The sequence below is a fragment of the Cimex lectularius genome, unplaced genomic scaffold (assembly GCF_000648675.2).
Source record: "Cimex lectularius strain Harlan isolate CLEC.00 unplaced genomic scaffold, Clec_2.1 scaffold276, whole genome shotgun sequence".
NCBI classification, from domain to species: Eukaryota; Metazoa; Arthropoda; class Insecta; order Hemiptera; family Cimicidae; genus Cimex; species Cimex lectularius.
This window is the reverse complement of record NW_019392850.1, coordinates 533866-558218: the sequence shown is the minus strand read 5'-3', so window position 1 is coordinate 558218 and position 24353 is coordinate 533866. Positions and strand designations below refer to the sequence as shown.

General features: G+C 35.7%; 1 protein-coding gene across 1 annotated transcript in view; it reads right to left on the bottom strand.

Moving 5' to 3' along the window:
* LOC106673150 (multiple epidermal growth factor-like domains protein 8) overlaps positions 1-24353 on the bottom strand; it is a 39493-nt gene that overhangs the window by 1618 nt on the left and 13522 nt on the right. The window contains exons 8-38 of the mRNA XM_024228682.1: positions 23511-23755; positions 23012-23452; positions 22749-22932; positions 21344-21627; positions 21110-21282; positions 20843-21052; positions 17874-18062; positions 17672-17818; positions 17469-17617; positions 17286-17400; positions 16848-17103; positions 16553-16766; positions 16293-16484; positions 14033-14209; positions 12389-12565; positions 9644-9828; positions 9093-9307; positions 8761-9033; positions 8475-8705; positions 8040-8223; positions 7799-7980; positions 7592-7736; positions 7332-7527; positions 7014-7275; positions 6765-6952; positions 6161-6317; positions 5878-6102; positions 5584-5821; positions 5242-5473; positions 903-1238; positions 500-722 (exon numbers count right to left, since the gene is read on the bottom strand). Of these exons, the coding sequence (XP_024084450.1) occupies positions 500-722; positions 903-1238; positions 5242-5473; positions 5584-5821; positions 5878-6102; positions 6161-6317; positions 6765-6952; positions 7014-7275; positions 7332-7527; positions 7592-7736; positions 7799-7980; positions 8040-8223; positions 8475-8705; positions 8761-9033; positions 9093-9307; positions 9644-9828; positions 12389-12565; positions 14033-14209; positions 16293-16484; positions 16553-16766; positions 16848-17103; positions 17286-17400; positions 17469-17617; positions 17672-17818; positions 17874-18062; positions 20843-21052; positions 21110-21282; positions 21344-21627; positions 22749-22932; positions 23012-23452; positions 23511-23755 (6625 nt within the window). The remainder of the gene's footprint in view (positions 1-499; positions 723-902; positions 1239-5241; positions 5474-5583; positions 5822-5877; positions 6103-6160; positions 6318-6764; positions 6953-7013; positions 7276-7331; positions 7528-7591; positions 7737-7798; positions 7981-8039; positions 8224-8474; positions 8706-8760; positions 9034-9092; positions 9308-9643; positions 9829-12388; positions 12566-14032; positions 14210-16292; positions 16485-16552; positions 16767-16847; positions 17104-17285; positions 17401-17468; positions 17618-17671; positions 17819-17873; positions 18063-20842; positions 21053-21109; positions 21283-21343; positions 21628-22748; positions 22933-23011; positions 23453-23510; positions 23756-24353) is intronic.

The following is a 24353-nucleotide window of genomic DNA, read 5'->3' as shown; positions in this document are numbered from 1 at the left end:
GCTCTACCACTTGAGCTATCGTGACCTCGATCCACTCGGACACTTACTTCCCATCTCAACCCCACCTTTTGAATTTTCCCTCATTTTTGCCATTTTTCAAATGTCATGTAATCTGTTTGATTCTCGGTGACAAATGAAATGGCCACAGAGAAGCTTTACAGAAGGTATACTTCATTTTTACTTATTAAATTCACTAGTTTTTGTGGTCCAATTGACCAATTAATATCATTCAATTAATTAAGGTTTTTTGTTGAGATAAAAAAGTTGAAAAATGGCAAAAAGAAGGGAAAATTCAAAAGGTGGGTTTGAGATGGGAAGTTAGTGCCTGAGTGGGTCGAAGTCACGATAGCTCAAGTGGTAGAGCAGTGGCGTATCAAGCTGAAGATCGTGGGTTCGAATCCTGCTCGTGCCATTGACTTTTTTACCTCAACTAAAAACCTTAATTAATTGTAATTGTTTTTTAAGTTGGCATCTAAAGTTTACAAGTTTCTGAACTTACGGCTTGTCCGGGATTGAGAGGGACGGTTTTAACGCCGGAATCATCGACGAGTTTAGCTCCGAGGCTGAATGTCAAATCAAAAGTCATTTGTTTGTAGCACTGGTGCCCCTCAGTCGGAATGCCCATGTATGATTCTTTACACTTTGAACATTGAACTTCCCAGCAAGAATGGCTCTTTCCGGAACATGTAGGATCGCTTTCCGTATTATTATGACAGTCACAACTGAAAAAAAAGTTTTTTTTAAAAATAAATATTGTGTAAATGAGAATTAATCTAAATGAAATTTTAAAAAGATCTAACTACAAAAAGAAGTTTGTCTTAATTTTTTTTTTTTTTTTTTTTTTTTTTCATGCCCATTAAAAACTTTATTTCCCCAAAGTATTCAAAATTAAACATATTTACCCTTCGCCAGTGACGGCATTACAGGTGGAGCCGTGGCCATGGCATTCACAGGGCCTGCAGGCTACTTTGTGGTCCTCGCTACCTCGGAAGTTCCCGGTTATGCATTCCTCGCACTTGTCGCCAGTTGTACGGTTGGCGCAGCCGACGCATTTGGCCTTTGACAAAGGGCCTTCGGCGAGGAACTGTTCCAACTCCTCGATCGATTTGCCTAGAAGGAATTCGGCGTCAATGCCGAGGGTCTCGTTGACACAGATGTGGGTGTGTTCGTTGCAATAAGTCGAACAAGGGATGCACTCTCCGTTGTCGCTCGGGTCGCCGACAAACAATGGTTTGCACCTTTGGGGATTTAAAATCAAATTATCCACTTATTTTGTATAATTGCTTCTAATGCTAGACTAGACAGGTTTTTTTCTATTTTTACGAAGTCCAATGCCAATAGTAGTCATCAGTATTAATTTAACCCTGGGTCTCTAACCTTAAACCGCTAGATAGCACTACAAACGCAAATCAACTTTCTAAGCCTTTCTTTGTTGGTAAGTTTGACCTTTCTTGTAAATAATAATATGTTCCAAAATTGAAGTCCATCCACCTAGGTAAGGGGGGGGTCAACAGCTAGGTCAATTCAGCACCCAACGCATGCCGTTCCAAACTCATTCGTACTCATGTTCATTCTTAAATACATTCACATACCATTCAGTCAATTAGGGTGATGGAGTACTCGATATTCCACCACTGACCCTCGCACATCACACATTCACACATAAATACATTCACCCCAACACAAACTAGGCATACACAACTACTATTAATATATACAATAAAACAATCCCTTTCCTCCAAGAATCAGATCATGGGACCCAAATAATCGCTGCCGTGCTCAAACACAGTTTTTATATTGGGTGGCGCTCTATGTATGGAGCCAAGGAATTGCACCCTTTAGTAAGGTAGGACACATCGAGCAACCTTTCTCTGCATATCGGACACATACACAGGCTTTGTTCCAAGTTAAAATCATTCAAGTAATAAAAAATGTATTTATTATTTTTATTATAAATAGTTTCATTGTTTTTTTAAATTTATTTATATTCTTTTTAACTTTATTTTTTAACACTTTTAATTTTAAACAATCAAATTAAAAAACAAATTGTTAACATATAATTTTATTGATTATTTGGAGATCATGAGAGTCTGGTGTGACCTAGGATTTAGAAAAACATTTTCTTTATCGTGCGAACGTTTCAATCTTTATTGAGATCATCCTCAGGGCTCAAAGTGTTTGTTTTCTGTGTAGATATGTCATTATTGGGTGTTGGGGCACTTTCAACATGACACTCAGTAATGACACAAAAACAAACATTTGAACCCTGAAGCTGGGGGTCTTTGGGATGAACCCAAGACCAAACTGGTTTAAACCTAGGCAAGTATGCTACAGTTTTCCAGTCTGAAATCATAGCGATTGAACAATGTGCCAGAGAAATAAAAAGGCTAGGAATACATTCCTGGAAGATAGCCTATTTTCTCTGATAGCCAGGCAACTCTTAGGGCCCTAGCGGCATGCAAAGCGAAAGCAAAGCGTGTTTGGATCTGCATGGAGCCCCTGATGGAAGACTGTGACACTAACGACCTCACCCTGGCATGGGTCCCTGGATATTCGGGGCATAGCGGCAACGAAAAGGTTGACATATTGGCCAAAAAAGGAGCTAATGTACTCTCTCGGCACTGAACCCTACTGTGGCTTAGCATCCTGCCACAAAAGAGGATACATCGAAAATGGATCCTTAATGAGTCCAAAACCTAGTGGAATAATACAACAGGTATGAGGCATGCGAAGAGATTCATAGAAGGACCATCCGCCAAACTTACAAAAGAATCACCGGAACCATGTTTTTGTTTGGACTCCTGACAGGACAGTGCCACTTAAGAAAGCACAGCAAGATCCTACACCAAGGAACCGCTGGTAAAGCTGTGGAGGCTGGTTGATAGCCTGAAGCTGGCCAGTATTATAATTAACAGAGGAGCACAATAGATCTATTTAGGTCGAGGTACAGTAGGCCTTGTGGCCGCCTTTCTTATCCCTTTCCCTTGAGCCCTGAAGATGATTTCAATAAAGAAACGGTGGCACGATAAAGAAAATGTTTTTCTAAAGCCTACGTCACACCAGATCACATCTTACGATCTCCAAATAATCATTAACTAACGGTCACTAAACACCACACGTATAATTTTATTGTTGTAAATATGCTGTTTTTTTAAATAATTTTTTTAAATTCAATTTGAAAAAATTAAAATATGAATAATAAATAACAACAATAAATATTAGAGAAAAAAAATTGTTCTTATCTTTAAAAATCTTATCTAAAAAAGTTTTTTCCTTCTGTTTTGTTCAGCATAGAAATATTTTTCCTTTACATTGGGGAAGAAAAGTCATCAAAAAAGTTTTTGAAATGATGTAAAATACAAAAATGCTAAATAATTTGTAACTCAACAGTTGAATCACACCAAGGATATTAGGTAAAGTGTGTAAAGTTGCAGGTTTGCAAACTCAGATTTTTGTCGCTTACGATTGACTCCAGTGTAGAGTCACTGTCTAAAATCCTAACAAGGTAAACGGCAAAAGGCAAACAAGAATGCCATTTGTGAGTCGTACAACATTATTTGCTATTAATTAGAACCTAAATGCAATCAATCTATCATGTTTCTTGAAAAAATTCTGTAGCTCGGTGAAGGTCTCAGATTTAGGTCCTGTGTTGAATGGGTTAAGATAATCTCACTGTAAAGTCTTACAATTTTTTTTTTCTTGGTTATACGTTGGCATATTACCCTTGAAGTTTTCTATTTTCAATTTACTGTCGAGCGGGATCGGCCGACCAGGACCAGGTCCTCGCCACGCGCCCGCAACCACTCATTCAGCTCATCTTCTAAATTTTCATCAATTTTATTTTCAAAGATAATCAAAAAGAAATGTTTATCGTCTTTAGAAATCTATAGATTATGTTGAAAGCTGATGGATTGTTGCTTATTAGAACAGATTCTAAGTTTATTGGTTTGGAAATGTTTGGGACTTTGCTCAGATTTTTTAGCAGTTTGTCTCTTTCATTTTCGTATTCTGGACATTCAAAAATTATGTGGGAAGGATTTGAAGGGCAATCAATCGCAAGTGGGACAGTTCGGAGACGATGCCAAACTTGCCAAAGTCTTACAATGCAATAATCTTAAAATAAATTACATAATTGAAGACTGGACATCAATAACAGGCTAAGTGCCAAACATTTTTCTTGAGTTATTCAAATTTTTAAAATTTTGTCATGTAAACTTTTTTTAATAACCCAAGAAACAATTTTTGGTAATTATCTAGGGTGGAATACATACTGTTATTGCAATTTTTTTAAAACTTCTATTCCTCCTATGAATGATAATTACTAATTTATTTGGAATAACTTAGAACGTGCTATGTTCCATACCCTTTTAGGCAAAAACGAGGTAAGTGCCAATGAAAGAAATGTCTAGAACTGTATAACTTTTTAATAATAAAAATTAGCAAGGTACATTTATTAACTGGTTAATTGTTTTGAACTCTTAGTTCTACTTTTTAAGAACATGAAACAATTTTCTTTATAGATTAGTTTTTCGAAGAATCTCTGTTTTCTTCCTTCAAATACGGCAGAATCTGTTACAGATCCTTTTTCTTTTCAGCAGACAAGTTGTTTGAACATGGAAGTGATGGTAAAACAGAATCTTTGATGATCTTTGACGTAATCCCTTTCTTACTAGACCTTGCAGGTGTTCCATGATTTGAGTTCATTAAACATCGTTCTTGTCTTCACAGCTCCGGATGCGGCTTTTTCAACTCTAATCCATCTGCATTTGGAAATATTTAGTTTCATCGTTTTGTTGAGAGAACTAGTTTGAAATCGTAGAAGTCCTCAGGTTGGAGCATAGTGACTACAAAGGGATTATTCGGTGTTGCATTCTTCATAAGTTTAACCAGGTCATTAGCAACTTTACACTTTTCGACTCTTTTAGGTTTCTCAATCTGGGCAATATCTCTGTCACACAACAGAAATGAATGGCCGGAGACCAAAATCAACACTAGCATCAGAGATTATAGTCTTGGTGGCACTTAGCCCGTTATAGCTTCAAGAAGGCACATACCTTTCATACCATCTTTCGGGCTTTATATGTACTGTTAAAAATGGGAGAGGCACATAGCCCGCTTTTTAGGTTGCTGGCAATGGCACTTAGCTTGGTTTTTTGCGTCTAACTCAATTTTGATTTTTTTGGCACTTAGCCCGCTGTTGATGTCCAGTCTTCAATTATATTTATTAAATTAAACTTTTACCTTCCACAAGTTGGCCCCTGTGTGTTATTTTTGCATTCAAGACACTCGTCTAGCTTGTCCGGCCCAGCGCAATGCGAGTGCCCGTTACACTGGCATTGGATGGAGCAGTTTGCGCCTACGTATCCAAAGTCGCAAGTGCACATATCGGGTGAAGTGCAACGACCTCTGACACAGCCTTGTGAGCAGACGGGTATGCAGTCGCCTTTGTGGGGTTCACCGCTTGGTTTGTATCCTAAATAAAAAACACTTGGTTATTAAAAACTTTACACTTTGTTTTGACTAAAGAATCTTTTAAGAGCTTATAATATTGTGATATGTAACTGTGAAATTTTTTTTTTTTACCTGGTCCGCAAACACACTGATATCCAACAAGAAGGTCGACACAGCTCTCAGAAACTTTGTCACAGTTGTGGTGGCCATTTTCACACTCGTTTTCATACGGACACTTAACATAATTCCAAGAGAACTTCATATCATTCGTGGAAACTGTCGTGTTCATTTTTGTAGAATAAAGCGCTTCGCATGTGCCCATTTCTGGACCGAGGGCAGGTTGGTCTAAAGACCCTTCTGAACAAACGCCCTAGGAGGAAACAACAAACGTACAATCGGTTATAATTTAAACAAAACCAGTCTTACCAGTCCTGAAGATTTAGCTGATTCTAAAGAACACCATCCGCAATGAGCATGGCTGAGGCATTCCGAGCATTGATTGAATGTCGCACACGGCTGTGGGCAGTGGGAGCCCTTGCTCAGAACCAGGCCGCACACGCCTCCGGCACAAACCAGGCTCTGGTAGCTTGGTGAAATACATTCGGAGAGCCTCGTCGACCACCTGCACTCGCCATAATTCCCTTCTCCTCCCTATTTAAAATATAAATACTAAATTCCATCCAACTTTTACTAATTATTCAAAATATACCGATGACTGTAGACACGAATGGCAGTCTGTATATTGTGAACATCTTTTCGGACAAGTGGCTTCATTTTTAATCCGACTACTGTTGGAGCTGGCATCAGTGCAAGACCAATCGTGCATCAGCTCTAATGATCCTGACATATCATCACTTGTCTTTTGTCTGAAAATTTAGCAAAAATTATCAATGAATAAAAATTCACTAATTTCGTGGTCTGCTTGACCAATTAATATATTACAATTAATTAAGGTTTTTAATTGAGATAAAAAAGTCAATGGCACGAGTGGGATTCGAACCCATGATCTTTGGCTTGATACGCCGCTGCTCTACCACTTGAGCTAAGTTTTTAATTGAGATAAAAAAGTCAATGGCACGAGCGGGATTCGAACCCACGATCTTCGGCTTGATACGCCGCTGCTCTACCACTTGAGCTACAACTTGAGGTCACGATAGCTCATGTGGTAGAGCAGCGGCGTATCAAGCCGAAGATCGTGGGTTCGAATCCTGCTCGTGCCATTGACTTTTTTATCTCAATTAAAAACCTTAATTAATTGTAATGAAAAAAAAGTTACCCTAGAATATAACATTTGTATAAAATATGAATATAACCTTGTCCAAGAGCAACCAGCCATGGATCTGCATTTTTCACAGTCAGACGCAGAGCAAGCCATTTCAGGACAGTATGTGTCAATTGTTATTTCACTCATGTTTTTTCTTTCACACCGCTCTTCCTTGCATTCTGTACTCACTGGGATGCATTTCCCGCCGTCTCTACATCTAGGACACCACTTACAAACCTAGTAATATTAAATTTCAATTAAAATCTGAAAGAAAAATTCCAATGTTAAAATAAGTCACCTGAGGCCTGTCCCAGGTGATAGGCCACTTGGCCACACAATCTGTGCAAGTTGAGAACTGCTCGCAGGACCTGCTTTGAATCCAGTCGGTGCCGCAGGCTGCGCCATTGGATAGCGTGGTCGTCCCCATTGTCTGGCTGTTCTTCCCACAGGGGCCGTTCATGTTTCCTAACGAGTTGCTGACATTGACCGCTTTGTAGCAGAAACTGGAATTCACCGTGCCGTTGTTCGATATCGAGCAGTAAGTGCAACCGAGGAAGAGCCTGACCAAAATTGAAATTATTAAATGGTAGATGTTGTTGTCAAGCTTAACATTCACCTGCATTTTTCTTTAGTAGACCAAACAGAGCATAAATCATTAGGGAGAGAAATTTTTGTCACATGGCTGTCAGTACCGCCTGTAAACCCTCCCATTATATATGCGACTACCTTCTTACTTCCTGAAGTGGCATCGATGTCGAGAGTCATGGAATGAGCGTAAGTGTCAGGTGGCATATTTCCAACAACGTTCATTCCTTTTTCAAACAATTTTAGTTATAATTTTGTTTTTTAAACAAACAAATTAATTTTATTATCAACCTTTTAAATAGAGTTTGTACCAGAGGTTGCAAGCATACGAATATGCTATAAGGGTTTCTGAGCTCGCCTCTGGATCTGTCCTTCCGCCAAAAACCAACATGTACTCATCAGTGGTAACGGCAGAGTGAAGAAATCTTGCTCTGGGCTGAAAATAAATTTTATAGACCGAGGAACAACAGTAATATTTACAAATAAATTATAATTTACCAAATTGAGTCTTGGAGGGTTGTAACTGGAAAAAGTAGGCAGCGCTGTCCATGTACTGCTCGGATAGTGAAAAGCAAACAATTTATCTGATATGAACGTTCGATTTGAGCCGTAAATGTAACCGCCGAATATGTAAAAACTCTGTGTAGGCTCGTGATACACAGTACTGTGACCGTAAATTCCTGGAAAATAGATGAAAATTGAAAGAAAAATTCAAAACCTTTCCGGGTTAGCTTTTTACCAATTGGACGGTAGCCTAAGGTTTTAATCTTATGCCAATTATTTTCCTTTGGGTCGTATTCCCAGACGCTATCTAAAAATCCAAAATTGGGGCTGCAACCTCCGATCAGGACAAGAGATTCTGAATCGCCGTGCCTTCTCAAAGTTAAAGTGTGGCCTGCTAACCCCGGTGGTTTTTCACTGGTCTAAAATGAAAACAAAATTGGACAAAACTATTGAATTAATTACACATTTAAAACATAATTGGAATGTTAATAACAAATAGAATAATATTCAAAGAAAGTTTATCTTATAAAAGTAATATAATTACTTACATTACAATAGAAATATTTACATTTTTATAAACAATAAACATTTATAATATAACAAACATAAAAAAATTATTTAATATATGCATTCATGAAAACTTTTTATATGCTTTTAATAAAAAATTTACCTCGATTCCAACCCAGTGTTGATTTTTAAGACTAAATTTCCAAAAATCATTTAAGGTTGTATTCTGTCTCAGCGCTTGCTCACCACCGGACGGTGTCTGTTCGCCACCTCCAGCAGCAGCAGCTGTTAACCCTCCATGGATAAATATTTCCCTCCTTGAAAGGGATATCTCAGCAGCATGGAAATATCTGCCACGAGGCATGTTCGCATCGTTCGTAGAATCTATTGTCACCTGAAAAACAAAATCGGTAAAAACTGGCATCGATTAAATATTGTAATAGACATACCTGCATCCAAGTATTGTTTTTTGTATCGAACAGACGTATGTCATTCAAAGGACCGTGAGAAAGCGAGTAACCGCCGAAAAGCCAAAGCGAATTCCTCCTGTCCGCCAGCAACGAGTGGCCGAACCTGGGCAGCATTTTCCTCAAATGTTCTAGACTGTCAGAAAGGTGGGCAGAATTAAAAAGCTCCGTGAATATAATCTGGTTCGACGAATTCAAAGGCTTGGAACAGTTCACTCCTCCCCAGCCTTCCGAGCAAAGACACCTCCCATACCCCTGTAGCATCAAAGAATTAACGTTTTCCTTCAGGAAAAACGCAGAATTTCGAAACAAACCTTGTCACAGACACCCCTGTTCAAATCAGATGAACAGTTGTTCGGGCAGAGAATGTCCTTGCAGTCATGCCCAGTCCGGCCTTCCGGGCATACGCAAGAACCTTTCACACAAATTCTTTCAGGAAGGCAATGATCAGGGCATGAAAGTACAGATACGGTAGCGTTAAAACCTCCCCTCGAATCTCCACCAGATTTGTAGTGGACAGTCATAACACCTTTAAAAAAAAAAAAAAAATACTGTGAGCTTTCCTGTTGGGGGTCTTCATGTTGATAAACTTGTATTTTGGTTGTTGAAAACCAAAATGATCTAAAACTACCAAACTACAAACATTAAGTATTTGAACCTGGCCTTAAAGTCAAAGTGTCAACAAAAAAAATTATTCATAGAAAATGTCTCTTAATTCAAAAATGAAATTTTGAGACATGCTCAACAAAAATTTAATTTGGAATACAGAACAAGTATTTAAAAATTACTGTAAACTCACTGAAACTGGGAGGGAAATAAAGGAATGGAATCAAATTCAAAATTACATTCACAAAAAGAAAACTACCTGATTTTGCTTGAACAGTCACTGGATACTGGCTGTCTTGCGTGCAGAACACGCCGAGAACATGACTTTGATGGTTGCCAGACGATGATACAAATTTTGGAAGGCCGTCATAGATGTAAACGCTGTTCTCAGTACAGCCAACTTCGATATCTCTGTCTATCTCCAGTTGAATGATGCTGTTCACTCTGTAAAGTGTAATTCTTAATACGGACTTTTTAGTTTCAACGAATTATCATGGACAGAGCCAGATGTAGGATTGCTACTTGATCAACGAATAATTTCATAATTAAAACAACAGACTTTTAAGAGAATTTTTGATATTGCAATAAAGAATTAAGATATAAAACAATATTTAATTGTAAATATAAATTGTTGTAAACAACCAATGTTATAATAATTAAATAAAAATTGGAAGGACTGGTAAAAGCCAAACTTCATTGATTATACCATCATCGGGGTACAAACTTTGATTAAAACTAATTCAACAGTTATTTAAAACTGAAGAATATAAGGAGAAGATAGTTCATTTTACTGTTCTGTACCACAACTTACTATACTTAGACTTCATCCCCCAATTTTTTTTATACATTATTTACCTCAATGCTTCAACAAATATAAACATCTCTTTAACACTGAAGGCACTATAATCGTATTAATTGAAAACTGTTGAAATTACGCTGGGTGATCTGTAATTAGTTGTTAATCATAATAACGGTCAAATGAGGGGGACCGCGGTAGCCGAGTGGTTAGCATGAGAGACTCTCATGCCGCGGTCGTGGGTTCGATTCCCACCGTCGCCTCTGGCCCTTTTTTCCCGATAACCCCCAATTTGAACACACCAGAATTCGTACTATGGCTAATATGCAAGATCATAAGGCCAATAAATAAAAAATTAAAAAATAAAATTAAAAAAAAAATTAAAAAAAAACGGTCAAATGAAGTTGTATTTCATGAAAAATATAAACAGCAGTTCAATCATCGCTTATCACACCGATCTGACAAACAAAAGGAAAACGGCACACCGCAATATAGGAATATTAGACATACAAGATTAAAAACTCTTGACAAGTGACACAAACTGAGACTAAACTCCTTTTTAAAAAGATAGTTCCTGCGCACAGTATAAATATAAAGATATAGTTATCTTTTTAAAAAGGATTGAACACCGCACTCACTCCACCATTCGTCATTTTTACAAACTGAGATTTTCAAAAATTGCAGTTGGTGATAATATTGAACTAGCAGTGCTTTGAATTTCTCACAAAACTAGAAAAAAAATTTAAATTCTCTTCAGCAGCGATAAAAATGATTAATCAATATGAAATTTGAGTACTTAGCAAAAATTAAATAACTCTGCAGAAGGTGCATACTGCATACTGAAATTTCTTTTTTAGTTATATTTTTACTCGGAATTTTTGTTCCAATTGTGCCACGAGTGATTAATATTCGTTCTTTATGTTTTTAAGGATGAGGAGGGACACATGCCATTTTTTACTTTTCTTTATCTCAGTCGCTAAGGAGCCGTTAAAGAGAAGGTGGCCACTTTAATTTGTTTGAGAATGCTTGAATTAATGCTCATGTTTGTCATTTTTAAGAGAAATACACTTCAAATACAGCCCTAAGAAGAGATTTTTTAAATAAATTTTATTTGATAATGGCTGTGCTAATTAGAAAGATTTCATTGAAGAAAGAAAAGTTGAAAAGTTAAAAATAGTCTATAAAAGTGGTATTTTAAAATACCTTTTAAAAAAATTATGTCATTTGTTTAAATAAGTATTTAACTCCTCCTAATACTGCAACGTCTTTTATACATTGATGGAAAAATCTAATGCTCTACTCAATTTATTTAGTAACAGGTAATTAGGAGCTATTCTAGTCAAAATAAACATTAAATAATACTTTAAATTCACTAATTTCGTAGTCCACTTGACCAATTAATATATTACAATTAATTAAGGTTTTTAGTTGAGATAAAAAAAGTCAGTGTCACGAGCGGGATTCGAACCCACGACCTTCGGCTAGATACGCTGCTGCTCTACCACTTGAGCTATCGTGACCTCGATCCACTCAGACACTAACTTCCCATCTTAACCCCACCTTTTGAGTTTTCCCTCCTTTTTGCCATTTTATTTATTGTTTTTATAAAATATTGTTTATATAAAAACATTATAAATACAAGTAACCAAAACTGACAAGAAATGCTGTTTTTTGTGCAAAGGACAAAATTATGGGCTGTTTTTGAGAATGCGACAGAAATGTTTGAGCACGAAAAATTTCTTATGATATCAAGAAAAACTTGTTTTCATTATTCAATCATTTTTCCATTGTCCATTAATATGTTCTGATAATAATAATTAGAAAAAAGTTATTCGACTAGGTAAAGTAAACAACTTTTTATAAGTTGGGTTGGTAAAGCGTAGTTTGGGGATGATTAGGGTGTTTTTTTTTTGTTTTATTTAATTATCACCTTTTTAAAAAGTTTAACTGTCAAATATATCAAATACACACTAAAAACATTTAAGCAGAGTGGCAATCACAGAGACAAATTAAACATAAAATGCAAGCTTTGACAGTAACTGTGCATAGTTGAATAATTTGATACCCGTTTTTTTCATATCTTGCCATGGAAGATATCTTTGAATGTTTAAAACTGTAACGAGAAAGTAACGTCAAAAGTACATACTTAAACATAACCTGTTAATTTATAACAATCAATAATTAATTACAGTAAAGTATAAAACTCACGATTGCGATTGATTGAGGCTGTTGGGGCTGACGATCCACAAGCACTCGCGTGTCGGTGGAGGCCCCTGCCTCGATTCCCAGACTGACAATTCTGCAAGCCGACTGCCGAGGCCTTGCGTCTTAATCGAACTCACCATACCACGGGACATGCACTGATAATAACAGGTACCACCTCGTCTGTAAAAACAGAAAATGAGTGTTGAATAAAATTAAGGTTACTTTTCATTTAAACTGAATGGTGTAAAGCAGTTTTTTGCATAACTAAATTAGGGAATCATAAGTTACCACGAGAAAAAAAAAAGAAAAAACCCACCAACTCCATTGTTGTAGTAAAAAGGTAATAATTTCTAATAAATTTTAAAGCAATTTATAATAAAAATAAAATAAAAAGGCTAATGAAACTAAATACTATAAAATTGGCAATATCCTTATTCATTTTTGAGCAGTTTACATATGTGTACAGAGTTGAGCTAAATAAATCAGTAATTAATTTATTTTGTATTTTTCCTTGTTTGAACATACGTATGAATACTTTTTGTTAAAAATAAATTTTCAATTAAATACAACTTTGTTTATTTTTATACTTCCATTTACTCACTACCGTTGAAAACTAATATCTGAAGAATGTACTGACAAATTTTGAATAGAACTGGTGCACATCAAAAGGAGTAAGAGCGATTCAAAACGAACACTTCAAATTTCAATTCAGAATGCAAAATAAATTGGGATCTTGTAAAAGCCAAGAATACAGGCAGAGAAATACATTTTAACTTCTTAAAAATCAATCTCAAAAAGGTTAAAGGAGAAAGTTCGACAAGAATTTAGAGTGGGCATGAATAACTGACCATTAATTTAACTAGAAAATATAAAAAAGCATATTTTGCAAAATAAAAAATTTATCTTCTAAAGATTGAAATGTGTTGGATTAGTTGGACTCAACTGTACTTCCTCAATTCAAGACAGTGAGATATTCTTTTATCACCTTATACACAATGTAAATAACTGATCCAAAGGTCAATGGTATTCCAAAATCAACCATTTCACACAATACATTTAATTTTTTACATGATCTGAATTCAGACCAGCATGAGCCAGGTCGGTTTCTATCTTTAATTAGTATTAATTACTCTAGTACGAGAGGACCGAGTAGTTGGAATAATTTTTTTAATTGATCATTATTGCTATTTTGGCAGATTAGTGCAATAAGTTTAGAATTTATTTATGTAATATAAATTATAGATAGCATTATTTTTTATTTCTTTTTTGTTTTATGTATTTTTATTGGCTGTGGCATTTGCTACTTTGTTAGAGTGAAGGATTTTAGGCTATATTCAGCTTTGTAGGGGCCCTAAAAAAACAAAACTCATAGGGTCCAAACAAACCATAGAGTTTTTTTATTCTAAAAACTTAGGTGAACTTAGCGTGCCAGAAACTCAGCTATGCCAAGGCATGACACTATTCTATCAAGCATGACATATATTAAAGCCAAGGACCAAAAATAGGTGGCTAAGCATCAAACAAGTATGACCTATTCTGAGACTGGTTAGAATATACTCTGATTCAGGTTCTTACAGGGTGGACCAATAAAGAACGTCAAGAGTTTATTGCTTATCTGAAATGATATTTGACAAATGCTATGATTACCTGGGATCACCGTAATAGCCTTTTTTACACTTGTCGCAAGTTGCACCTTCTGTATTGTCCTGACAGACGCACAGGCCCGTGTTGGCATCGCAGACACCGAGCTCCTTATTGCCGTGCTCGTTACAATTGCACCTCTTGCACCCTTCTGGCGATGTTGCATTTCCATAACTGCCAGGCCTAAATTTAAAAGGAAAAAAACATGAAATAAAGCATAAATATTATTTTTGACTTTTATTTTGAACACATTAGGATGTTAAAAGCACTGTTAGCAGGGATTGCTATGTTTAAACTTGACAAACATATTTTTCCAGACCAAGCCTGCAAACTTAACTGAATTCATCACTTTTTATGGCTTAGTCCAGGCATAAATGTTTATAAAATTTATGTGTAATAAAAAAAAGCCATAATGGATAAATATTCCAAGAATAAATTTTAAACCATGTTAAAATTTAGAAAGTATGAAATTGTTTAATAGCAATTTAATTTCAATAAATTCAATAAGAGTTATTCAATCACTAAAACTTTAACAAGTCATTAAATAAAATTAGTAGTTAGTAAAATTGCTGTCCACTTTGAGATTTGATTAATGCCTTTATTTTAATATAGATGCTGACTGACTTCAAGAAGACTTGGAAGATGATGGTTGGAACAGAAGATCTAATCGGAGATTATGTTTGGATTTGTAACAAATGACTTGAGCTTTACATTCTATTTTGATGAAAGTTATTGTATAACATTAATTAAGGTTTTTAGTTGAGATGCAAAAAAGCTAATGGCACGAGCGGGATTCGAACCCACGATCTTCGGCTAGATACGCCGCTGCTCTACCACTTGAGCTATCGTGACTCGATCCACTCGGACATCAAATCCCCATCTCAACCCCACCTTATGAGTTTTCCCTCCTTTTGCCATTTTTCAAATGTCGTGTAATCGGTTTGGATTCTCGACGACAAATTGAAATGGTGACGGAGAGCTTTAGTGAAGTGTACTTCATTTTAATTAATTAAATTCACTGTTTTTGTGGTCCGCTTGACCAATTAATACTTTACAATTAATTAAGGTTTTTAGTTGAGATGAAAAAAAGCTAATGGCACGAGAGGGATCCGACAATTGAAATGGTGACGGAGAGCTTTAGTGAAGTGTACTTCATTTTAATTAATTAAATTCACTATTTTCGTGGTCCGCTTGACCAATTAATACTTTACAATTAATTAAGGTTTTTAGTTGAGATAAAAAGTCAATGGCACTTTTTGGAAAAATGACAAAAAGGAGAGCAAATTCAAACGGTGTGGTTGAGATGGGAGGTTGGTGTCCGAGTGGATCGAGGTCACGATAGCTCAAGTGGTAGAGCAGTGGCATATCTAGCCGAAGATCGTGGGTTTGAATCCCGCTCGTTCTATTGACTTTTTTATCTCAACTAAAAACCTTAATTAATTGTAATATATTAATTGGTCAAGCAGACCACGAAATTAGTGAATTTTATTGTAGAGTTGGCCATTATTAATTTTTGCTTTTAATAAATCGAATGTATCAAATCGTGTGGGGTCTTAGATTATCAACCATTAAATTTGAGTAGTTGTACACCGTGACTATCACGATTGAAGCAATCCTAAATTCACACCCTCTCTATGCGATTTCATCCTATCTCAATGATTATTCTGTGTTGACACCTGGACATTTTTTAGTTGGCGACGCTCTAGTATCATTGGCCCAAAGTGATTAGGCAGATCCCGCTCCACATATGCTGACTCGATGGCAATTCCTACAAAACAAATTGCTCAAAATGATAGTACGTGAGGTTTCATCTAGAATGAAACTTCCCATCAAAGAATTTATCATGACCAAATTCAAAAAATTCCAAGCCACCCTAGGTCACAAACGGTGCCGCTCGCTTCAACCTGAGACAAAATGTGAAGGTCAGGCTCTAACCCCGTCTACTTCACGATATTCTTGAGTTATGAATGGAGAGAATTTATTCCAGTCAAAAAGTTAAAATTGTGAAGTTGATTTATAAATATGATCATTTTCCTTGTGATATGTTTACATATTTATTATTTTAAATATAACTTGAAGAACCTATATAATTGGTTGATGACTTGTTAATTTCTTTTAATGAAAAAATAAAATAAAATTATCCATCATCCAAAGAGAAATGTCAGTACGATTGCTGTGGTGAATGTGCTAATATAGTTTTAAAAAACTGTGATTTTAGGATATATAAAATATGAAATAGGATTGAGATAAAAATTCCAATGCTTACTTGCAAAACTGGCAGAATTCACCGGTAGTCCAATCCTGGCAAGAATCGCAAATGTTAACTCCTTGTGTGCACGTTGAATGATTGTTGCATCCACAGTTGACCGAACAGTCTTGCCCAGTCCAGCCCAGATTGCACTGACAGACATAATCCGGATGGTTTGAACAATACCCATGGACGCAATCATTGTAACACCTAAAGAAAAAGAAAAAAATAAGTAAATACAAATTCCTTTAAGGATTTGAATTTAAATAAAGCATTACGTTTTTGTACAAGAGACTTTTCCATCTCCTACATAGCCTCTCTTGCACTGACAGTTGTAAGAGCCATGCGTGTTCGTGCATTTGGCCTGTGCGTGGCAATCATGAAGACCTAGCCCACACTCGTCCACATCGGGACATTGGGCATAAGACCATGCGGCTTCATCCGGATACAGTGAAGTGTGGTGACGTGCATTTACTTCATTACTACAATTATCTATAGCAAAAGGTATATACATACTGACTGAATTTTTTAAACAACTATTACGAGGAAAATTTAGAAAATATTTTCGCTTACCAACATGTGGAGTGGAGAAATCGCCAGGAGCGCAGACGCCCTGAATAGGGTTGTCGACGTTGTAACACCACCCGCAGCCCAATGACTTAAGGCAGGTTGAGCAATTGACCTTGGTCGAGCATGGTTGGCAGGCTTGTGGAATCGTGGCGACAGATGAAGAAAGCCACTGTCCACTGTTCATACTGTTGCTATCAGACCATTCACGACATAATCCGAATTGGTATTGGGATGTGTACACAGCAAATGAAAAACATTCCTGTAATTATAAAAGCACAATTTAAAAAAATATAATTTTATTTATCAAACATTTTACCCAATAAATTCTTTATTTTTACGGTGTATTGTTCAAAAAATCTTTATTTACTAAAAGTAAAATAATGTAAACTGATCATCCATCTGCTTGTTCTCAATTGTTTTGTCTGGCAAAGTTTTCAATACCTGAGTAGCTTGACACCAAACACATTTTCCATTCCCATCGAGACACTGCGAACAATTTGCTCTACCATGACAAAGTAAAGGGCACTGATCTACCTTCGTAATCCCCGTACTCGACCTTTAAAGTATAATTATTTTATTTAAAAAATGAAATTAAATTTAAAAATTATAACAGCAAATTACAACCTTCCTTTCCTGTAGCATCGTGCATCATCGGCCCACCATTCACACAGACCGCTCATTATGCAGCTGTTGCAGGTGATGTAGTTCGAGCAGTTGTTGCACGCGACCGGGTCTAGATTGAGGTAGTGCCAGTGACCTCCAGAACTGCATTCCTAATTACACAGAAATATTAACAGCCGTATGGTTTTTATATTTAATAATAATACCTTTGTTTCATTGACCTTCCTGCTGAGACAGCTCCCTGTTAGCGGGCACCAGCCACATTTTGAATCAGTCATGCAAGCTAAGCAGTTTGTGTATGTAATACAGTCAACTGAATCTTCATGTGGCTCTAAATATTCAAATGTAAAAACCTAAAAAAAAGGTTTTATTTTAATCTTTGTAGATATAAAAAAAAAATTGCATTACCTTTGGATTTTCCTGGCTCTTGTTATGCTGTAGTTCCATATTTGACAAAGCATGGTTTGAATTGACGGCTTTCTGTGATTGAAAATCGACTGGGTACCTCCCAGGTCGAAGTATCACCGGATCACCATTGTTTGGCCAATGCACTAATCTGCATAGAGTATTTTCGCTGGACATGTTTCCAACTACCTCCTAATCAAATTTCTCAATATTAACAATAATTAACACAAAAAGGTGTTTATTTTTTTATTTCATATATTTTTTTAGTTTAAAAATGAAGATAACAAGAAAAGGGTAGATAAATCATTGCAATTAATAGCTTAACTTTTTGTAAGGCATATTCATGTAAGAAATAAAAAATTACTTTCAATCATAAAATTTTATTTGATTGTATATATGAAATGGACCAAATAATTTAATTTGATATTGTAGTTTTTAAGTAATTACAATTAATTAAGGTTTTTAGTTGAGATAAAAAAAGTCAATGGCACGAGCGGGATTCGAACCCACAATCTTCGGCTAGATAAGCCGCTGCTCTACCACTTGAGCTTTCGTGACCTCGATCCACTCAGACACTAACTTCCCATTTCAACCCCACCTTTTGAATTTTCCCTCCTTTTTGCCATTTTTCAATAGCTCAAGTGGTAGAGCAGCGGCGTATCTAGCCGAAGATCGTGGGCTCGAATCCCGCTCGTGCCATTGACTTTTTTTATCTCAACTAAAAACCTTAATTAATTGTAATATATTAATTGGTCAAGCGGACCACGAAATTAGTGAATTTAATGATTTAAAATGAAGTATACTTCACTAAAGCTCTCCGTGGCCATTTCATTTGTCGTCGAGAATCCAATCCGATTACATGACATTTGAAAAATGGCAAAAAGAAGGGAAAATTCAAAAGGTGGGGTTGAGATGGGAAGTTAGTGTCCGAGTGGATCGAGGTCACGATAGCTCAAGTGGTAGAGCAGCGGCGTATCTAGCCAAAGATCGTGGGTTCGAATCCCGCTCGTACCATTGACTTTTTTTATCTCAACTAAAAGCCTTAATTAATTGTAATATATTAATTGGTCAAGTGGACCACGAAATTAGTGAATTTTTAAGTAATGTTTATCTAGGTTTTTGTTATTTTATGTTTATTTCGATCAGAATGAACTTCAGAAAAATTTTCAACAAAATAGATTTGTTCCAATACACAATCATAAACTAGTTCCCAACTAATCGGTGATTTATTAACTGTGCATGCCCAAACATCGATTCACAAATTAAGCTCTGTTGGAATGCGTGTTTCTACAGTCAATTGAACTGAATGTTTGGATCCGTGGAGACCGACGCGAAGGAAATTCTTCTTGACATTGTTGGACATCCCTCAGTGGCAGAGCTAATGTTCTGTGTGAACCTTTTTTTGTGCCTTGAAATTCCCCAAAAAAATTCCTTCCTCAACTTGTGCTATTGTTATTTTCAAGAAATTTTTTGTAGTTCCTTTCCAAAACACCATTATTTTCACAATTTGTTACCATTACGATCATATACATAATTTATGCAATGTATGCAATGGCATATTCTTTTTGCTAATACTTGTGATCATGACGATCTTATATTTATCCGAATCATATCTCTGTTGTATAATGGTTTCATTTTATTCTGGATATTTTTGGATATTTTCAAGAATATTGCTTAAATTTCAACATTTGATTAATATTTCAAATTTTTATTATTTTACTTTCTTTGTTTTTGTTGCCTTTATTTTTCCTTTTATATTTGAAAAATCTTCTTTTATTTTTTAGGCTGTATTGTTGAAGGTGGTATTTAATGAAAAATTAAAAAAGAAAAGAAAATTTTTCAATTATTTAACTTTATTACAATATTCTTTTAATCTAAGGTCTTGGTTGAGATCAAAAAACTAGTGTCACAAGCAGGATTCGAACCGACGACCTTTAGCTACCGGGTGGATCAAAGACACGATAGCTCAAGTGGTTAGAGCAGCATTCAGCTGAAGGTGATGGGTTCGAATCCTGCTTGTGACACTAGCTTTTTCATCTCAACCAAGACCTTAGATTAAAAATATAATTATGAAAATAGATTATCGACCTGCTGGATACAAGAAGTTCTTTTCAGAGGATCTTCGGAAGAGGTCAAAACTTATTTTGTACTTTATTAATTAAAACAATTATGGCTGCTAAATGCATATGTTTATTACGTTATTTTATTAACGTACACAAACTTACAACAGAATTCTATTAAAATAATCGGCATCTTATTGAGAACATCTAATCTTTCTGAAGTAGCCAAGTTGTGGTAGACATAATAGTCATTTTTAGTCCTCTTTCTAACCATTATATTTATTAATTTTATATTACCTATTTTCTTATTTATGTAACTAAATGATTTTTTTTGTGGCTGAAATTTTTGTTCTATTTCCTTTCAAAATGAATAATGTTATGTAAAATACAGAAAAAAATATCTATTAAAAATAAATTATTCAATTATTAGTTGGGTGATATCTCTGACATTCATATCAAATTTTAAATTTTTAAAGCAAATTAATTGCATATTGAAGATTTTTATTGGAAAATACTGCCTCTAGATGTAAAACATTCTAATATGATGAGAGCGAAAACAGGATGAACATGTCTGGGCATGTCTGATAGCAAAATCCTCGGACTGTATTGAAGGTCAAAAAGAGATCACAAACTGGCCTGAAGCCTTTGTACTTTTTTTTTACCATGTTAGAATGGTTTGAGTTTGCATTTGTAGCATTTTGGAATGCCCAAACTCAACTGAACACCCGCCAGTTTGCTGATGGTTTGGATGTGTGATTTCCAAACTTAATATAAGCAATCTCCAATTTCTATGCTCAAGCACATAAAACATGTGATTGTAGAATTAGGTGATCACAATTGATTGAAAATATGTATTAATTCTGTGCCAAATAAAATATAAAATAAATAATTTTAAAAAACATCTTGTCTTACTGTTTTTGAGGATTCAAATCCAAGGGACAAGGAAGCTACCGAGTATGAAATACACATTCTAAGCTGTTCTTGAGACTGTTCCCAAGTTGGTGGAGAGCGCAAAAAACCCCTGAGCCTGGCTGTAACAACACCACCTAGGTTCTGTTCAGTCCTCGAGATAGTACCAGACCCCAGGCTGAATTCCACCAAAGTGGCGTTTAGAATGCTCACCTTAAAAATTATGACGAAATAAGAAGTGTACATAATCATTAAAATAATTATGCTTACATAATCAGGTTGGGAAATGTTAGCGGGATGTTTGTAAATGGTAAAAGTGAGCCCTGGACGCTTGTCGAGTGCCTTGCAATCTCGCGGATGCGTCACTTCAACGCCCTTGTCACCCCACCAGCCCGCTCCTTGAGAAGGTGTATCCTCTCTTATTCCACAAACTCCAAAATTATCTACAAAATAGTTAAAAATTTACCATGTTCCAATAAAATTATAATTACCAAATATATTTACCGTGGATATGATGGCATTTTGCATTATGTATGCACCATGTACACTGGAAGAGTGCTAGTTTTTGAACAACTGATGATATTGTTTTTCCTTCGGGCTGAGCCATCCCTCCTCCGCCTTGAAGTAAACAGGCATGACAATGTGAAAGAGCCGGGCAAATCCCAGGGCAGCGTGTCGTCTGCAGGTTCGTAGTGCAGTTGACACCTAGCGTGCGCCCGTAACAGACCTCGTCGGCCGAACACCAGCCGCACTCTGGGTCAGAGGTGCATTCCGAAAGTCCACGGTGCCTATAAAAGACACTTTCTAAAATAACGCAAATATCGTGTGGATGTCCAAAATTTAAAAGTGAAAATTACTTATGATCATAACTAATTATTGAAGTTACTATTGGTTGGTTATTTTATTTTATTTGGGATTTGTGCTTTATTGAACTTCCCAGAACGTTTTTTGGAATCTTAACATCACATTTTATTTGGAAAGTCTTTTCAACCGTTTTTTCAATTTTTTTCTTTTCTATCTAAAATTTTTAATAAAAAGTGATATGGAATGTAACAAAGCACAAATAAACTTATTGAATTGCTGAGAAAATGATTTTTTTGTTTAAATAAATTACTATTAATTTCATCTTCATTTTTTTAATAAGTATATTTCAACTAAGAGCTTATATGAACACTGGGGGTGATGCTGTTTTTTGGGGGGAAAAAGGAACAAAAAAACATTTGCAAGTATTTCAGGTTTACAGTGATGAGACTGTGTAAACACCTAAATCACATTTTATTTGGAAAGTCTTTTCAAGTTCTTTTATAATTTTTTTCTTCTATCTTAAATATTTAATAAAAAGCAATATGGAGTGTAACAAAGCACAAATAAAATTGAGAAAATGATGAGATGAGATGAGTGTAAAAACATTTGCAAGTATGTCAGGTTTATGGTGATGACCACTGTGTAAACACCTAAATCACATTTTATTTGTAAAGTCTTTTCTTTCAAAAAATTGCAAGTATGTCGGGTTCAAATGCAGGGCCACTGGGTTTGAACCCGGGATGACCGTTATCTTACAGTGATGAGCACTGTGTAAACACCTAAACCAGTGCCCACTGACGCCCCCATATTTTATCTTTACCTATATGATAATGATTATGTTCAAAATATATTGGCTTAAAACACCAAACTCTTTTTTTTTTTAATTTTTTTTTAAATCAAATATATAAAATAAAAAAATAAAGGATATTTAATAAAATCCTACAAATCTGTGAACTGTAGCTAAATTGGTGCAATGACTTTGGTATCAATGCTAAAATTCATACTGAACATCCTTTTAATGTACATAAGGCCGTTAAAAACAACTTAAAGAAATTTGGTTTCATTTAGATATTCCTGTACAATTAATTTATAATTACTGAATTACCTTGCACACATGGCTTCAGATTCATGGATCTCATTGCCTCTACTTGCTAGAGTCGGTGGAAAAATGAAAGCCAGGAGGTCAGCATTTACATTTCCATGGTATCCCCCGATAAGCAGTAATGTATTTCCATTTCTAACAGCCGCTGCGTGTGAAAAAACTCCCTGCTTTTTGGGATATTTTGACTCTACAAAGCAAAAAATTACATTGTATAAAAAACAAACTGATTTTTTTAAATTAATCAATCATACATAAATTGTTCTTACTTTGTGAGGGTGATCCAAGGATTTCATGGCTGACCCAAGTGTGGCAACCGAGGTGATAAAGAAAGAGCTGATTGTCATAGCAAATTTCTTCCTTGTTGTGCCTGTGAGTGTAACCACCAAATACTGCCATGTAATTACCGATTATAGAAGATGTATGGAACGCCCTTTCCGCTGGCACTGATGTATCTCGTGATGCTCCGCGTGGGTAGTTGATCTGCGCCCAAGTTTGAGTGTCCAGGTGGAATGAATACATTCTATCAGAAAGCTTCGAGAACCTAGCCACCGTCGCTGCAATGCCTCCGTAAACCAAAAGATAGCCTTCCTGAATTGAATTTGGCCCACCGATTGAATAATAAACTGTTGTGTGCCCAACTAGCCTCAGATCTAACTCTTTCCCAGAATGCGATCTTACCAATTCCCATTGCTCTTCATCCCCACCCTCTGCAAAAAATATGAACATATAAATACAAGATTGTGAAATTTTTTAAAATGTCTCTACCAGGGGCAAGTTTTATCCTCCAAAGCTGAGATGAAAAAAGCCCATCGGGAAGGCTCCCACCAAGAAGATATAGCCAGCCGGAAGGCGTCAACGTCAACGTATGCCTGGCCAAAGGCGGAGGCCGGTGATTTGAAGTAACAGCTCGTAAACTCCAATGTCTTGTAGTTATATTATAATACCAGAGTTCGTCTGACAAAACACCTTTGTCAAGCCGTCCACCATAAAGGGCAAATCCATCTGCATATCTAGAAAATTAAATTCTAATTTGAATATGCAGGTGACTTCAGTAGTTGAGTGGTCAGTATAATAGACTCGGCTGTAGACCCCACGGTAATAGGGAAAAAATACACATTGCATATGATATCACGTTTCTTGGCTAATATGCTAGTTTATATATATATATAAAATATAAAAAATTGAATATGCAACAAAATCAGAGAGTAGATAACTGAACATTTATTCTTAAATTTTTCGTGATTATTAAAAAACTGCCTTAATAACTAATCTAAACTTTAGTTAATAAAGCTTATTTACATCACCTTAAAATAAAATTTTATTACTACATTTTATAAAAACACCATTTTCATTTTTTTGCCAGTTTTCAGATAATTTTCAGGGTATAAAGTGTGGTGCTATTCTTGTGGTGTCATGTTTGATTCATGTGAAATTATTGTGATAAATGTTGTTTTTTAAAATACATCATTCCTGACCCCTCCTCACTAATTCAACAATTTATTAATTAACCGGTCGCTAAATAACTAACTAAAATTAATGTTAATAACATTCAATTAATTATGGTTTTTAGTTGAGATAAAAAAGTCAGTGCCACGAGCGGGATTCGAA